The following is a 14739-nucleotide window of genomic DNA, read 5'->3' on the forward strand; positions in this document are numbered from 1 at the left end:
ATGTTCATGCCAGAGCATTTAAAAAGAAAGTTAGTTGGACTGCTGGATACTCGAGACTCGCTAATGCTAGCTAAGGCTACTTATTCTGACCCTATGGAGGCATTACATTCATTACACAGTACAACGTTATGCTCCTTTACTATAGAGATTTCAGCACCAATTCAAGACTTAAGCTGAGACTTGTTGGATACTTTTGTTAAAAAAGTAGTTTATGTATTTCATTATCTTACTCATCTCTGTTGTTTGTTTTCCTTTTTTTTTCTTAACACTCTTTATTATTATTTTATTATTTCATTTTGCTATCCTTGGTCTTGTCTATTTTCTCTATATTTATTGTTGCACTTTTCTACCAAAACAAATTCATTGTATTGCATGAAAGCTATACTTGGCAACAAAACTGATTCAGATTCTGATAATGCAGTGCCATTAAGCAATAGGCCATGGGAGTGGGTGTGGCCTATGTCAGAAGATGCGACTCTAATGAGGGAACACATGGATATAAAGTTTTTAAGATGTGATTTAAAATGTAAAAGTTACAGGCCAAAATGCACCAAATTTTGTGCAAATCTGATCAACTTTTGTATTGCTAGATGTTTCTCTGTTCATAGCGCCCCCTATTGGCCAATTTGCACCAAATTTGGCTCAGAGCCTCTGGTTGACCTCTGACACAAGTGAATGGAGTTTGATGTTGATAGCTTTTACTTTGACAAAAATATGCAACAAAGAAAAAAGGTGCCATGGAGGGATTTGTGCAAAAGAGGCAGACCAAAAATGCACTAACCCTAAATACTAAAAATGTTTTAAGCATTTCTACGTCCATAAGCTACAGTAGTATGTTTACATTGGGAAAAACATTTGGTATTTGCACTTTATAATATTGTATTAATTTTTAATTTTGTTTATTAGACATTTATTAATGATGTTCCACTGGTGATTGGTTTATAGAGAGAATCAAATACTTGACTTAATTTCTTTTATATTTTTGTCTCTTTTTTTTTTTTTTTTATTTGTTTCATTTTATATTCATATTTTGTTTTTTTCTTTCTTTTTTCCTCCTTTTTTTTCCCATATCACGATCAGGTTTTTCCAGGCCATCTAAGGAGAATGTGTTTGCATTCACTGTCGTATTGAATTCATTTTTTTCCTCTTTTCCTTGTCAATGCATCTGTACTCTAGTACTTAAGGAGCTGTCCCTGAGTCATAGGCAATGCACTGACAATGACAGAGCCAGGAAAGACTGACCCTTCACTCTGAAATAAATCATCGCTGCATTCTTGCTTAAGTGGCTTTTTTAGTGCTTGAGAATTAATTTTCTAACACTCGAACCACCCTTGACCCTGAGGTCTTTGTAGTTTGTGAGCAGCTCATGTGCGCACTGCTGTTACCAAAAGCAACACATTTCTTTGTTAACATATTTGTGGAAAATTCTTTAATCTTTATTTTATCCACAGTTTTCCTTTCTTCCTCTGAACCGTTACTACCTTTCAGAAGAGGGTCTTTATTCCGGTTCCACCTTGCTTGTATCTTGATTTGAACCTTTTGGCCTGTTGAATGTGATGCACACCTCTTTTGGCCTCAGGTTTCACCATCGCTCATACCACAAGAAAGAAAGAAAAAAAAACTGCATTAAAAAATAAATAACTCCCCCCCCCTTATTTTCAACACAATTCACTATAGCAGTTCAGCAGCACAACTCAAGTGATGTTTTTGTGTTTTGTGTTGATATGAGGTGGCTGGCAATGATAGGTTCCCCATAGATCAGTGTTTCTCAAATAGAGGTACGTGTAACCCTAGGGGTACGCTGTGGCACTACAGGGGGCACTTGAGAGGGAGAAAGGAAAATAAACAAATGAAAGCATTAAAAATATATGGTTTTATAATGTTAATTTTAAGTTAAAAATGAAAATTGCACTAAATATTACCAGCAACTAATATACTGAATAATAAAAAGAACAACAAAATACACAAAATTACACCAAAAACACACACACTAAGGAAAATTCTTACTATTACCAGCAACAGACAAAATGACAGCAAAGACACACTAAATGAGAGAAAAATACACAAGATCATTACAAAATACACAAAAATAACAGAGAAACACACATGACAACGACATGAGAAACAACCAAACGACACCAAAAAAACACACACACACAGAGAATAATTTGAATAACACCAACAACACACAAAAACAACAACAAAAACACACAAAATAAGAGAAAATATACCGAATAGTATAAAGAACAGACAAACTGACACCAAAAACACACAAAATGATGATGAAATGATCTTAATTAGACCATGAAGTGAAAATACAAGATTATGCTCGCTAGTTGTTTTTTTTTTCACAGAATTCTGAGCAAAAACGTTGTGGTCGGACAAAGGGGGTACTCGGATTCAAAAGCAATAGAAAGTGGGTACTTCATCAAAAAAATTTTGAGAACCACTGCCATTGACTATGCATCCCTCATCAGTTCTATATGAACTTTTATAAGTTTGGTGATAATTAGCGTTTAACCATTGGGACCATACTGTACCAGTATTTTTATAGGACATCTTTCGGTGGTGTGTTTACAGAAAATTTGACTGGTTAATAAAAATATCTTTGATATGAGTTAAAACTTTATGAATGTGGTGTTGGTAATCTATTAGAATTAATACATATTTAACCATTTCAGAGTGAGGAAGTGTTTGCTTTGATATGCTAAAGTAAGACGGAGAATTAGCTAATGCATAGAAGTCGGCGCAAGCTTCGTTTAAAAGGCTAGTTTCCTGGATGAATAATTACAAACATTGCGTGGAAGAGAGGCTACATCTGCTGCGATTATTCTCAAAATGCAACGGTTTAATTGCTAATTACCTGACAGTAGCTTTCCATTATTCATTGCAATTAGCTTTTCCTTGGTGGTCACCTTGTAATCCCATGCTTTGATGACCTTTTATTTCTATCAACTCCAAGGATGTCGGCAGCTGTTGTTAGGTGCACCGCTTTCATATGGTAATAGCTTAGCACCCATTTACATGGGGAACCATGCTTTGCATCATTTTGAAACCTTGAGTGTACACAAAAGCCCTTAAACACATAACGATCATCTAAAACAATGCCCTTCCCCTCATTGTCAAATGATTAATTAAGTTGTGTCATGTAAATGCCTCAGCACGCAACCTGCGTTTGATATTGGTGAAATCCCTAAGTCTTATTGTTCCCCATTAAATATTGTTGAGATGTGTCTTTGCAACATCTGTGCAATGTTGAAGGCCATCCACGGATGTTGTCTAATATAATAGAGAGCTTTTACAGACAGTGCTGGAACGAGACTTGGTCTCTCTTCTTAATATACCCTTCAACGTTTGTAAGAAACACGCCATGTCTGTGCTTGTGTGTCATAATTTATAACATGCCGTGGCCTAATGAAGCCATAAGCCATATTACATACTCACTAATGTTGTTGGTCGGGCTGAGACGGAATGTGGTGATGAGTGTCCATCTGCTAAAAATTAACTGTTAGCGCTCTCTCTCTATACCACTGAGATGATGTATTTAATTAACATGTGTCAGTACACATTAAAAGTCATTTAATAATTTTATTTTGGTTATTTTACAATTATGATGTAAGTTTGTTATTATTTAACTGATAGTTTGTTATAGTCAGAACATATTGAAAACACAAGCAATGCAAAAGTTTATATATTTAAATCAATGTACAAACAATGTATTTTCTCAAAGTATAGAGATACGATCAAACATGTTTATTGTCATCAAAGATTTTGTGGAAGTATGAATGTATATCAGCCTTGTGTATGTACTGTATATACAGTAATAATTGAGGCATGTAATGTTGAAAATGTCAGGAACATAAGTTTTGAAAAAGGAATGACAAATACGAAAGCTTATTCTGTTTGTAGTAAGTGCTCAAAATGAATATATAAATAGATAAAAACAAAATAAAAATAAATGAAAAGAACATGTATGGAAGTATTGATTTTTTTGTGTGTAAGAATAGGGTGGGAAATTTAAAGATATAATTTTGAATATTTTTGTGAATCACAAAAACATTTTAATGGTTTTTTGTAATTTAAATATTTGGATGAAATATAAAAGTAGAGCTCAAGTTTACATATCGCAACTTTACACTAATGTGGTTTTCACTGTACACTGTGTGTCCCAGCCATGAAATCTCTGTGTGGCATTGTGTGTGGTAAATGACAGTGTGGGATACACTGTTTCATCTGGAGTGTAAAAATGTAATCTGTTCTGCTAGGGCGGTCTCTTCTCCTCCAATAGCTCCATTTGTTGGTCCCGCTGCTCGCTGTTGACAGATGATAGCTTGAAGTCGTCTCCTTAGTTTGCCAGCTCTGTATGTCACTTTCAAGTCCCATTAGCCACTGGGACAAGCTGGAATACACACATACGCACATGCACGCACACACAAACGCACAGCCCCCAGAATTGTCTTTTCCCTCTTTTTTTTCTGCTTTCTTTATTTCAGACATATTCAAATTGAATGATGTTGTTTTAATTCATCATGAGACCAATTTGTGAAGTGGTGTAACAGATCTGCTTATCTGTTTCTCTCCATCTGTCTCTCTCTTTTTCAGATTCGGAGTACCGTCAACAGACTCAAGGAGAGGAGAAAAGCGCTACATTTTTCAGTGTGTAATTGTCATTTTTACTGTAAATAATTACACTGGTATCAATGTGTGTTATAGGACCTTTTCCTTTAATGTTTTGGGGCTTCTCGAAAAAAAGAAGCACTATCCTAGCAATGCCAATGAAAGGTTGCCACAAAGTCCATGTTAGATGCCCTTATACATCAAATACAGCCCCACCGTAATAGCCACCCCCCCCATCTCAGTCCCCTCATTGCTGCACCTTCATCCCGGCAATGTCAAGCTCTGCAGTGGGTTACAAGTTTCTAATCCAGGACAAGCCGTCCCCCGACATTAAAGTGTCAGGCCAGTATTTATGCCCGGTTGGACGCCGGCTGAAACTGTGGGTTGTTGGTAGTAGTGTGTGTATGTGTTTGTAAGGCAAAAATAAGTGTGTATTTGTGCTTTTAAAAGAGATTATACTCACAGAAAACTTTAAAGTGAGTAAAAAGACACACATTCAGACTCACGCAAAAACCAAATGGTGTCTGTTCTACAGGGTGAATAGTCACGCAGCACCTCTTGTGCTTCCTGAAGCATTCCATTAACTCCACTTCTCCATTCCCAGGTTGTTGTGTTACACTTTATAGCTGTCAGCACTCTGTCTTGCCCCTCCTCGTGCACCCTGACCCACACCTGTATACTTTGTAATATGCCCCGCAGTGATTTTTTTCCCTATACTACAGATTGATTTTTTTTTTTCTTTGAAATTTTCAGCTTGGCCTCAACTCTAAACACAAACCAATTCTAGTCACCTCTGAGATGGACACTGTGAAATGGGAAATAAAATAAACACAGACAAATTGGTGTGTGTGTGTGTGCACGCGCGTGTGCGTGTGTGCGTGCCTCTATGTTGCTTTGTTGAGGAGCTTGCCGACGAGTGTCGTCCAATATATCACCTGCACATGTTATCAGTGCGGCCACCCCACACCCCAACGTCTGCCGTCATTTTTACTGCTTCCTCAACCCCTCCTGTGGTTGCAATTTTCCAATCTTGCCTGGATCCACAACCAGAACGGGTTTTTTTTTTTTTTTTTTTTTTTTTTGCCAATACTGCTGCCTGATGCTTTTTAGCTAATGCTGTTTGGTGCCATAAATCCTGTTTGATCTGCTGTATCTACCTGTCCTTTGGTTAGATAGAAGACATTTGGCTCTAGATGACCGCACATGCCCCCATATACAGGATATCCCCTTGTTCTAAAACATTGGATTGTGTCTGTGTAGGGGGAGCTTTTGGCAAGAAAACCATAAAATAAATATTAAATCATTTAAACTATATGTGTCAAACTCACGGCCCGGGCACCAAATCCGGCCCTTTAGAGCATCCAGTTCGGCCCGCAGCTGAAAGGAAGAGAAACCATGAATCATTGTGTAAATCACTAATTTAATTATTTGTATATAATATTGCAGCGAGATATCTCCAAAAATACAGAAATCCAATGAAACTCAACAATATTAGCAGGGCTCACATTTTCCCCATGCTTATATCACATGATGGAAGTAATTTTTTAATCTCAAATTGTCAAAGAACTGTCAATTCTTTCAAAATACTGCAGTTTTCCTCAAATTATTTCATAAAATGTCTCAAAGTATCACATGTAAATAAATGTAAAGTCAAGATCCTGCAGGGACTATTGTTTCACGTAGTGCTTTGATATTATCATTACACATATTTTACAATTTTTTTTTATGTGAAAGTGCAAACTAGAGCATTTATTTAATTTCCCAGCTAAAATCTGTAGCCCACTGAAGATCTAACTACTTTGTATTTGTTCCCTGAACTAGAATTAGTTTGACACCCCTGAGTTAAACAAAAAATGTACAGTTCTAATTTTTTTAATAAAAAAAATATATATATGTACATATTTTATTTTTTAGATAAATCATACATGTTTTCTATTTTTATACAACTTGATTCATTATTATAATTTTTAAAAAGCAAGCTTTAGTTTTTTTTTTTTTTTTTTTAGTTTGGACTAAATCTTGGTTTAAAATTATCTTTTTTTTGTTACGTGTCTAATTAACTTTGGCACGACTTTTGCTTAAGACACCATATAATTTACGCACCACTATGCTCAGCCGCCTACAAAAATAAAGGATTATTTATCTAATGTGTCATTGTATGTACAGTAACTGGTAGTATTTTATTGTTTGACAGTAGCATAATAATAAACCTACAAGTTTACAATATTATTAGTAGGTAAAGTTCATAATATACAGGTACTTAAAGAGGATTCCTAATAGCAATGGCTGTGGGATGATGGTTATCATAATATGTTGGAAACATACACTAGATGCTATGAGAAAACCACTCTTTGTGATATATGGGATTAGATTATCTTTGTTGAATGTTGATGTTGTGGTGTAAGTACATCCAGTGCACAGAGGGTAACAATGATACCAGTGACATTTTGTCAGCATTTCAAATGGTGGCTAAAGCTAATATTGGATATTTGGCCTTTTGAGATCACGAGAGCTCGCCGAGTGCGGCCAGTTGCTCAAAGGCATTTGGAGAAGTTATTCCATGAATGCATACGGTAATGAGATGATTATTCAAAACCATTAGGACCATGTTCCATACATATTGCTTTTGATGTTCTAGTTATATAACCCCAATGACCTCTCATATAGATTAAATCCTGCAATCTTTCCACGCTGCTGTTGACCTCTTTAGCCTGCTTTTCTGTCTCGACCTGTAGATGAACATTTGAGTCCTACACAGTTTTTCCACCATTTTCTTCTACACACACAAACACACACACAAATCACACACACGGCCACTTAAAGAAGTGTTGCCTTACTATTTGATACCATGTAAGTCTTGACCCACCCTGACCTTTTTCTTGTACACACACAGCCAGATTGCTTTGTGAAATAAAGCTGTCAGTTGTAGGACCCAAATAAAAAACAGCCCCCTACTAGCGGATGCCCCTGACACCACTGACATTTTGATATAAATTGAACGCAGATTAGTTTTTTTGATCTTAATTCAAGTTTTGACAAGCTGAGCAGCTGCATGTAGGAAGGTTGAGTCTTTCTACCTGGAAGATGAATTAATAGGCCCGGAATTTGATTAACTCGAGTCATGATAAGTTTGTGCTTTCTTTTGTCACTATTGTTATATAGAAGATTATTAAAGCTATGAAAATCAAATGTCTAATTCTCTTATACTTAAGTTTGGCGAGAAAATATATCTAATTGCGTTCTTAGTTTTAAGTTGATGCTCAGACTGTGGCAAAATTGAGGTAATTGTTGAAAGAATGAAATGATATTGATAACATGTTTGTGTTTCCAAAAAATGATCACAGGGAGAAAAGGTTATGAGGGCATTTTACTACATTTTTATCCTTTTTCTCATTGCAAAAATTGTTTAAACTTATAGTCTGGGTCACGTTAAACATTGTAAAATGATTTACATGGGCAATAGATGCACCTTAAAGGTTCTCCACTTCTTCTTTCTTGCAGAATTGCGCAAGTTCTCGACCATCAAGCTCAGTAACCAACTCACGCCCTGCTAGTTTGCCACTTGGAGCAAATGCAAGTCAAGAAGATGAGGCCTCCGTTAGTACATCAGGCCAGGGGACGGAGACGGAGAAGACCAGAGGTAGGCATTGGTTCCAACTCCATAGAATTATAGGGTCAGACATGTTTTCCCCCAAACATACAACAGTACATGCTAGTAAAGAAGATGTAGTTGAGAAATTACCATTAATTAGTGCAGAGATGTCTATTTTGGAAAAATGTTATTTCTAAAATGAAATGTATATATTTTTAAAAATACTGCAATTAGTGAAATAAATAAACAACCAGTGAATATTAGTTACAAGTGAGTTTGATTCTGGATAAAAACTGTTTCTCAACTACAGTTACAGTATGGTTTTGTGCACTGCTGAAAGGTGCTATTTAGATTATTTTCCCATCTTTGCTTCTCAAAAAGCTTCACTGGTCCAAAAGAGCAAAGAAGGCCACCAACTGCAAGATTCTTTCAGATTTCTTTGAAAGAAGACATTCATCATTAGTCAAATATTCAGTGGTTTGTGTACCGTATTTTTCGGACTATAAGGCGCACCGGATTATAAGGTGCACTATCAATGAATGGGTCTGATTGGCTCTATTTTCATACATAAAGCGCACCGGACTATAAGGCGCACCGGTTTGTTATTCTTCTTCTTATTATTATTAAGACGTATTAAGCGAAACAAAATAGTCTGAGAAGTCAAACTTTATTCAACTCATTAACAATAACTCGAAGCACAGTACTGGTACATATCACTCCACGAGGCGCCTGACTACGGTAGCCCTAAAGTGCCAAAAATCCATAAAGCAGTGCAGCTTCATAGTTTACCAAAGTTGTACTAAAACATTTTGACATATTAATTTCATACATAAGGCGCAACTGATTATAAGGCGCACTGTCAATTAAAGGATTTTAAGTGTGCCTTATAGTCCGAAAAATACGGTACCCTTTTTCCCTCCAATGCATCTTTTCTTTTTATATCACCTGTTGCCTTGTTTTTCTTTTAAATGGAATGATGGCTTCAAAGCCCACAACAGAGCCTTTTCACAGACTCTTTTTATTCCTTTAAAGACATACACAACTCAAGTCAGGTAGCACATACAGTATATTATATAAATGTTGCTCTGATCACAAAACCAACAATGAACACCGGCATTTGAATGAGCATGTTTTTGTGTTACGATCATCTTATGAACATTTGTGCTTGACACATCTATAAAGAAATTTTTCTCTCTTCATAAGATTTTGAGTAGTTACCAGTTACTCTTCAGTTACACTTCAATGATATAGTCTGTTAACTCTGCCTAAAAGCTTTGTTTTGGTGTGATTTATAAAGTATCTAACGTGTATATGTTTTCAATAACACATAGTAAAACACAGGTAAACCAGCATAAAATTGCTTGTTTACCTATTGAACATAAGAAAAGTTGATGCAGAAATAGTGATAAAAATAGTCAGGAATGGTAATTAATGCACAAATTCGCTTCACTCAGTTTATATATGAGGCCTATTGTGAATTGGGTCGCGATGGTTTGTCATTTTTTTAACGGGTCACCAGAAAAAAGTTTTGGAACCACTGCTTTACATTCAATTCCACTAAAAGCTTTTAATATATTTTATTGTATTGTTTGTGAAATTTTATCACTTTTTTCCTTCTTTGTTTTTAGAGTTTACAGAAACTTATATTGCAAGTCAATGCGTTGCTGTGGTGCAGCTTCATAAAGTAATTAAAAGACTTCCTCAGGCACAGACAGGCTTTAAACATTTGATAATGTCTGGTTAAGGAGATAAAACAGGCCGCACAGAAAGTCTTTGTGATGGAAGCATTGGGTAATAAGGTTTGTGTGCAGTGAATTAAACCGGGATGACTTTTTCACCATTAGTGATGTCACGTAATTGACTAATAAATGTACCTTCTAAATTGATCCCACATTGGCTTATAAATAAGTTCTGATTTCAAATTTGGAATAGATCTCCTTCGTCTTAGAGGTTCATTAGGTTAACAGCACAAACAATGACAAAACCACTTTCATGATGAAAGTGAACATAAATATTGAGGAACAATAATTACACTAATGCTTTTTGGAATGATTCGTAGTACAATGAAGTTTACCAATATCAAAATGCATTATTATACTTTTACTAGACCTTTGATGTGTTTTAATTGCACACTTTATGAGAGTCTTGAATGGCTTCAAGGTTAAGGGCAAAGAAAATCCCAATTGCAGCAAACTCCCCAGTTTCCCTACTCTACTGGCATATCTGCAAGGCATTACAGCTAGGAAATGTGAAATGTAGAGTGGTTGGACAGCGGCTGGCTTGTTGATTGAAATCAGACATGAGAAATCTGCTGTTAAACTTGAACACTAACCAGACACCATGCCTTCAGTTTAACTGCCTGACCCGTGCTGCACTCGGCAGAGTTTGGACGTGTTTGATTGTGGCAAATGTTTCAGATACAGGTTTCAAAGCAGGTCTGGAGAAGAGATAGAGATTGAACACTGGTTTCATTCCGTCTCTTGAAACTAGTTTTAGCGTCATTTGTATTATTTTGGATGAGGCAGCATTAAAATGTTGAAAAGATTGACAACATGAGTATATTACACATGCGATATGATTCTGACCTGCTTCAGTGAAATTAAGTTTAGCCTCCTGTTAAACTTTTAGATCAGCTAAGAACATCCAGTAAACCAGCAGCCTGTGCAGAGTGTTTTACCTGGAAAGTAGGGCACTAACAGGTCCCGAAGTGTGATTTGTTATTCCCAGACTAATTGATTTTACTAATTTAATTCATCTGATGCGAGAAATGAATACTGTATATAGAAGTTTTCTATTTATAGTGCAGCTGACTGCCGGCTGTGTCTGCTCCAATGCGCAGCAAAAGCTCACAATAAAAGCTTCATACACATCCAAAGTAGCTCCTTGTCTTAAAGCTAGGGTAGGCGATTTTATCCAGATACACTTTTTAAGTTTTTGGTTGAAATTGTCTTAATGTCCTGACAAAAAATAAGATCTTATGTGTTCTGAAAAAGGAATGAAGAAAATTCATCAACTGTAGCAGCTGTAAATCTGTAATAACTTCGACCAATGGAAAAAAAACAACTTTTTTTTATAACCAATCACGTCTCCCTGTCTCCTTGCTCGTTCTCGATCCCTCACATGCACGAGCTCACAATGAAAGCGTGTCACCACAGAGTTAAAACAGAGTTTTTGGTCATGTTTTTTTACATACATGATGGTAAAGTTTATTGTTTACTTACTGCTGAATGAGACAACAACGTTTTTACACAATACAAGCGATGAGCTGAGCTCCTCTTCTGCAGCAGCTGCGTGCATGCATGTGAGTGAGACGGAGCACAGGGGGGAGGGGCAAGAGGGGTAAATGCGGAGCCGTCGGGGAGGCTGCATTCAAAATGATGCTAGCTTTTGAAAATCGCCTACCCTACCTTTAAGTAATAACACAGTAAATGTAGAGAAACGCACAAAAAAACTGAAATAAAGGACAATCAGACAAATCAGATGGGTCCTATATTGCACTTGGCGTCACATTCAAATGAAAATGGCTGCTCCCCATGGATTGTATTCTTCTAAAGCATAGAATAATTCAAAAGAGTACTTCAAAATGTTTTTGTTTTTTTTTGTTTACATTTTTGGGGGGGTAATGACACATTAAACACATGCTACATACATTTCCGCTACTGTAAATGCAAGTAATAAACCTCGCCTTAATAATTTTTTTCAAGAAAGCAGTCAGTGTCCACAACATCAGCCATATTATCACTGCAGCATTAATAATACATTCAGCGTGCGCCACTGCATGTTTCACCTTTCATAATTAGTTATTTTGTCACTATAAAGAACAAATAAGATAAAGTTATAAAGATAATTAAATAATATTTTAAAGTAGTTATTTTTATTTCTTTTTTAAAAAAGGACATTTTTTTTAATGTTTGGACTCTTGATCTTTTTATTGGCATGTACAGATGTTGTAGGTTTGCAACTGCCAGACTGTTCCCATTCCCACTTGAAAGCTGCACGTGATGCATGTTATTACTCCTTATTGCTGCTGCCCTGTGTGCCTCTCCAGCTGATTTGCAGCACTTCCTCTGCGAGTGATTTGCATGATCCCCGCTCTCTCTTTCACTCACTCAGCCGCCAGTTATTTAATCCACTCCCATGTCACATTTACATAACTGAACCTCTGCTGTAACCAGACAAAATGAGCAGTAAATGTAATGTTTTGGATTGAACACAATCATTGCCAAAATGGATTGTCATGTAGCATTTAGCCTGTTGGTACTCCCTTCGGCATGTGCATGACTCAGTGCTGCTACATGCAAATGTCACTAGCCGTGCATGGTTAAGTGTAACGCACACAGTAAACCTATTATATCGTGCTAAAGAGCAGCACACAAAACTGCACAGTCAATTTACTGTTGCTTGATTTTCATGACAGACCTGGAGGCAGCATACCACGTTATAGATGGTTAAAGATGTCTTACATGGATGTGTGCAACGAGTTGAGCCACCAGTTGACACACATCAGAATCAGAAGTACTTTATTTATCCGACGGGGAAATTACTTATGTCAAAGATGCTCAACAAATATTACAAATGAAAAGAATAAACGCTAAACAAAGAAAGAAAAACAATTAAGTAAAAGACTGTTAATTAAATAAGGATTGAAGAGAAGTGCACACATTGCAGTAAAAAAATAGAATAAGATGAAAATAAAAAGAATAATGATACAAATATAAATGTAAACATAATTATACAAATGTAAAAATATAATACAGATATATACAATAATAAGATAACCTCAAGTAAACCTCATCTAGCCTTTTATTCAAAAATAGCTGTTTAATTTTTTATCCATTATTATCTATTATTTATTCATTTGAAATTACCCTAAAAGGAAATCATTTTTTGTTTTTTTGGGAAATTGTGTTGTTGTTGTTGTTGTTATTGTTGTTATTAATAATAATACATTTTATTATATTTATAATAATAATGATACAAATAATAATGTTGTTATTATTCTTTTATTTGTTTTTCTTCTATTACATTTTTTGTGGGTTTTATTTAGAAATGTTCACATTCATATGATTTATCATTATTGAAATTAAAGGTATTGGCTTTGATTTGGTAGTTCTGCAAATGTATCTGCTTACTATGTTATGGATTTTAGATTCATGTACTGAACATTGCATTTATCTGCAAATGTCAGTTTTGTCTTTTAAATAGGAAACACAAATGACAAACAGAATGGCTTATTATTTTCAAACTGACCAAGATCCTAATAAAGAATTGCTGTATTTTCTATTTCAAAGGTCACTTCCCTATTAAGCATCTGTTTACTTAAGTTGGCAAGCAGTATTCAGGTTACAGAAATTTAAACAAGGTGAAGTACATATTTTCTGCTAGCATCAAGAAGGACAAGTGCATGATAAAGACCCTTTACTTTAAAAATAAAGGGAATAAAAGAGGAACAGTAGATGAAGTGTAGGGGGATTCAAATTGAAAGGTTTGTGTGGGTGTGTGTGTGTGTGTATGAGTGGTCCATTTCCTTACGACAACCAACAATGGTTGAGTTGAAGGTTGCAAGGCCTCTCACTATAGTGGGTCACTTCTATTACCTCATGCCATTTTCTTGCTTTGTTAAAGCCTCTTACCCAACTAGCAAACATATCCAGGCAATATTCTTTACTTTATTCATGTTTTCAACCACAGAGGTCACTTCGTTTTCATTTCTTTTGCTTGGAATTGTGTAAACACAACTTTTTATTTCAATAGTTTTTTGAAACACCAATAATTACTTTTTTATACTTAAAGGCTGCCTTATTTTATCTTAAAACTTATTTTTTGTGCAACTTCTATCATCTACCTTTGTAAAAGTGTACTAGTGCAAAAAAATACTGTATATATTCAAAATTGTATGTTATTTATCGGGTAATCTGAAACAAGCTATAGACCTTTTTCACAATAACCGCAAATAAGCAATCGCAGTGTATGCAGACTTCCGGTAAAATTTCAACACAGCAGAAATCTGGCCAATTAAAAAAGGATCAGAGAGTCTACACAACTTCCCCCACAGATTTGCCTATCCTACGTAAAGATTCAGCCCAGCAACTCTCCTCGTCTTCATTGGAGTCACAGGAATCTGCGACAACGTTCAGGAACACAGGTAATTATCAAAGACGTTTTATTTCTTAACAATGACCATGTTAGTGTTAGCCTTTGCTAAGCTACCTAGCTTCAACAACATTTGCATAAGTACAGCAGATAAAGGCAATACGTTGATTTTGATATGTTTGTTTATAATTATAGATGCAGCGCTGCTGCTGGGACTCAATACAACCAGAATATCAGCGCAAGTTTGTGTCAAACTATATTTGGACCGAGGACTTACTGTGTGTGACTGAAGGGATGCTGTTGTATTTAAATAAACATATGTTTGTGTGTCCTCTTCATCATGCTGATCAACTTATGTTAGTGCTGTTATTAATGATCAAGGACACAACACCTTATTGACCCACATTTATTTTATACCCACTGCTGCTGTTTGATTT

At 35.7% G+C, this 14739-nt stretch overlaps 1 protein-coding gene across 3 annotated transcripts in view; it reads left to right on the top strand.

The window, feature by feature from the left end:
* The window catches only part of LOC114461632 (adhesion G-protein coupled receptor D2), a 96735-nt gene that overhangs the window by 48482 nt on the left and 33514 nt on the right, over window positions 1-14739 (top strand). For all 3 annotated transcript variants that reach the window (XM_028443868.1, XM_028443865.1, XM_028443867.1), the window contains exons 22-23: window positions 4603-4656; window positions 8119-8257. In XM_028443868.1, the coding sequence (XP_028299669.1) occupies window positions 4603-4656; window positions 8119-8257 (193 nt within the window). The remainder of the gene's footprint in view (window positions 1-4602; window positions 4657-8118; window positions 8258-14739) is intronic.

This window comes from Gouania willdenowi, chromosome 4, assembly GCF_900634775.1.
Source record: "Gouania willdenowi chromosome 4, fGouWil2.1, whole genome shotgun sequence".
Lineage (NCBI taxonomy): Eukaryota > Metazoa > Chordata > Actinopteri > Blenniiformes > Gobiesocidae > Gouania > Gouania willdenowi.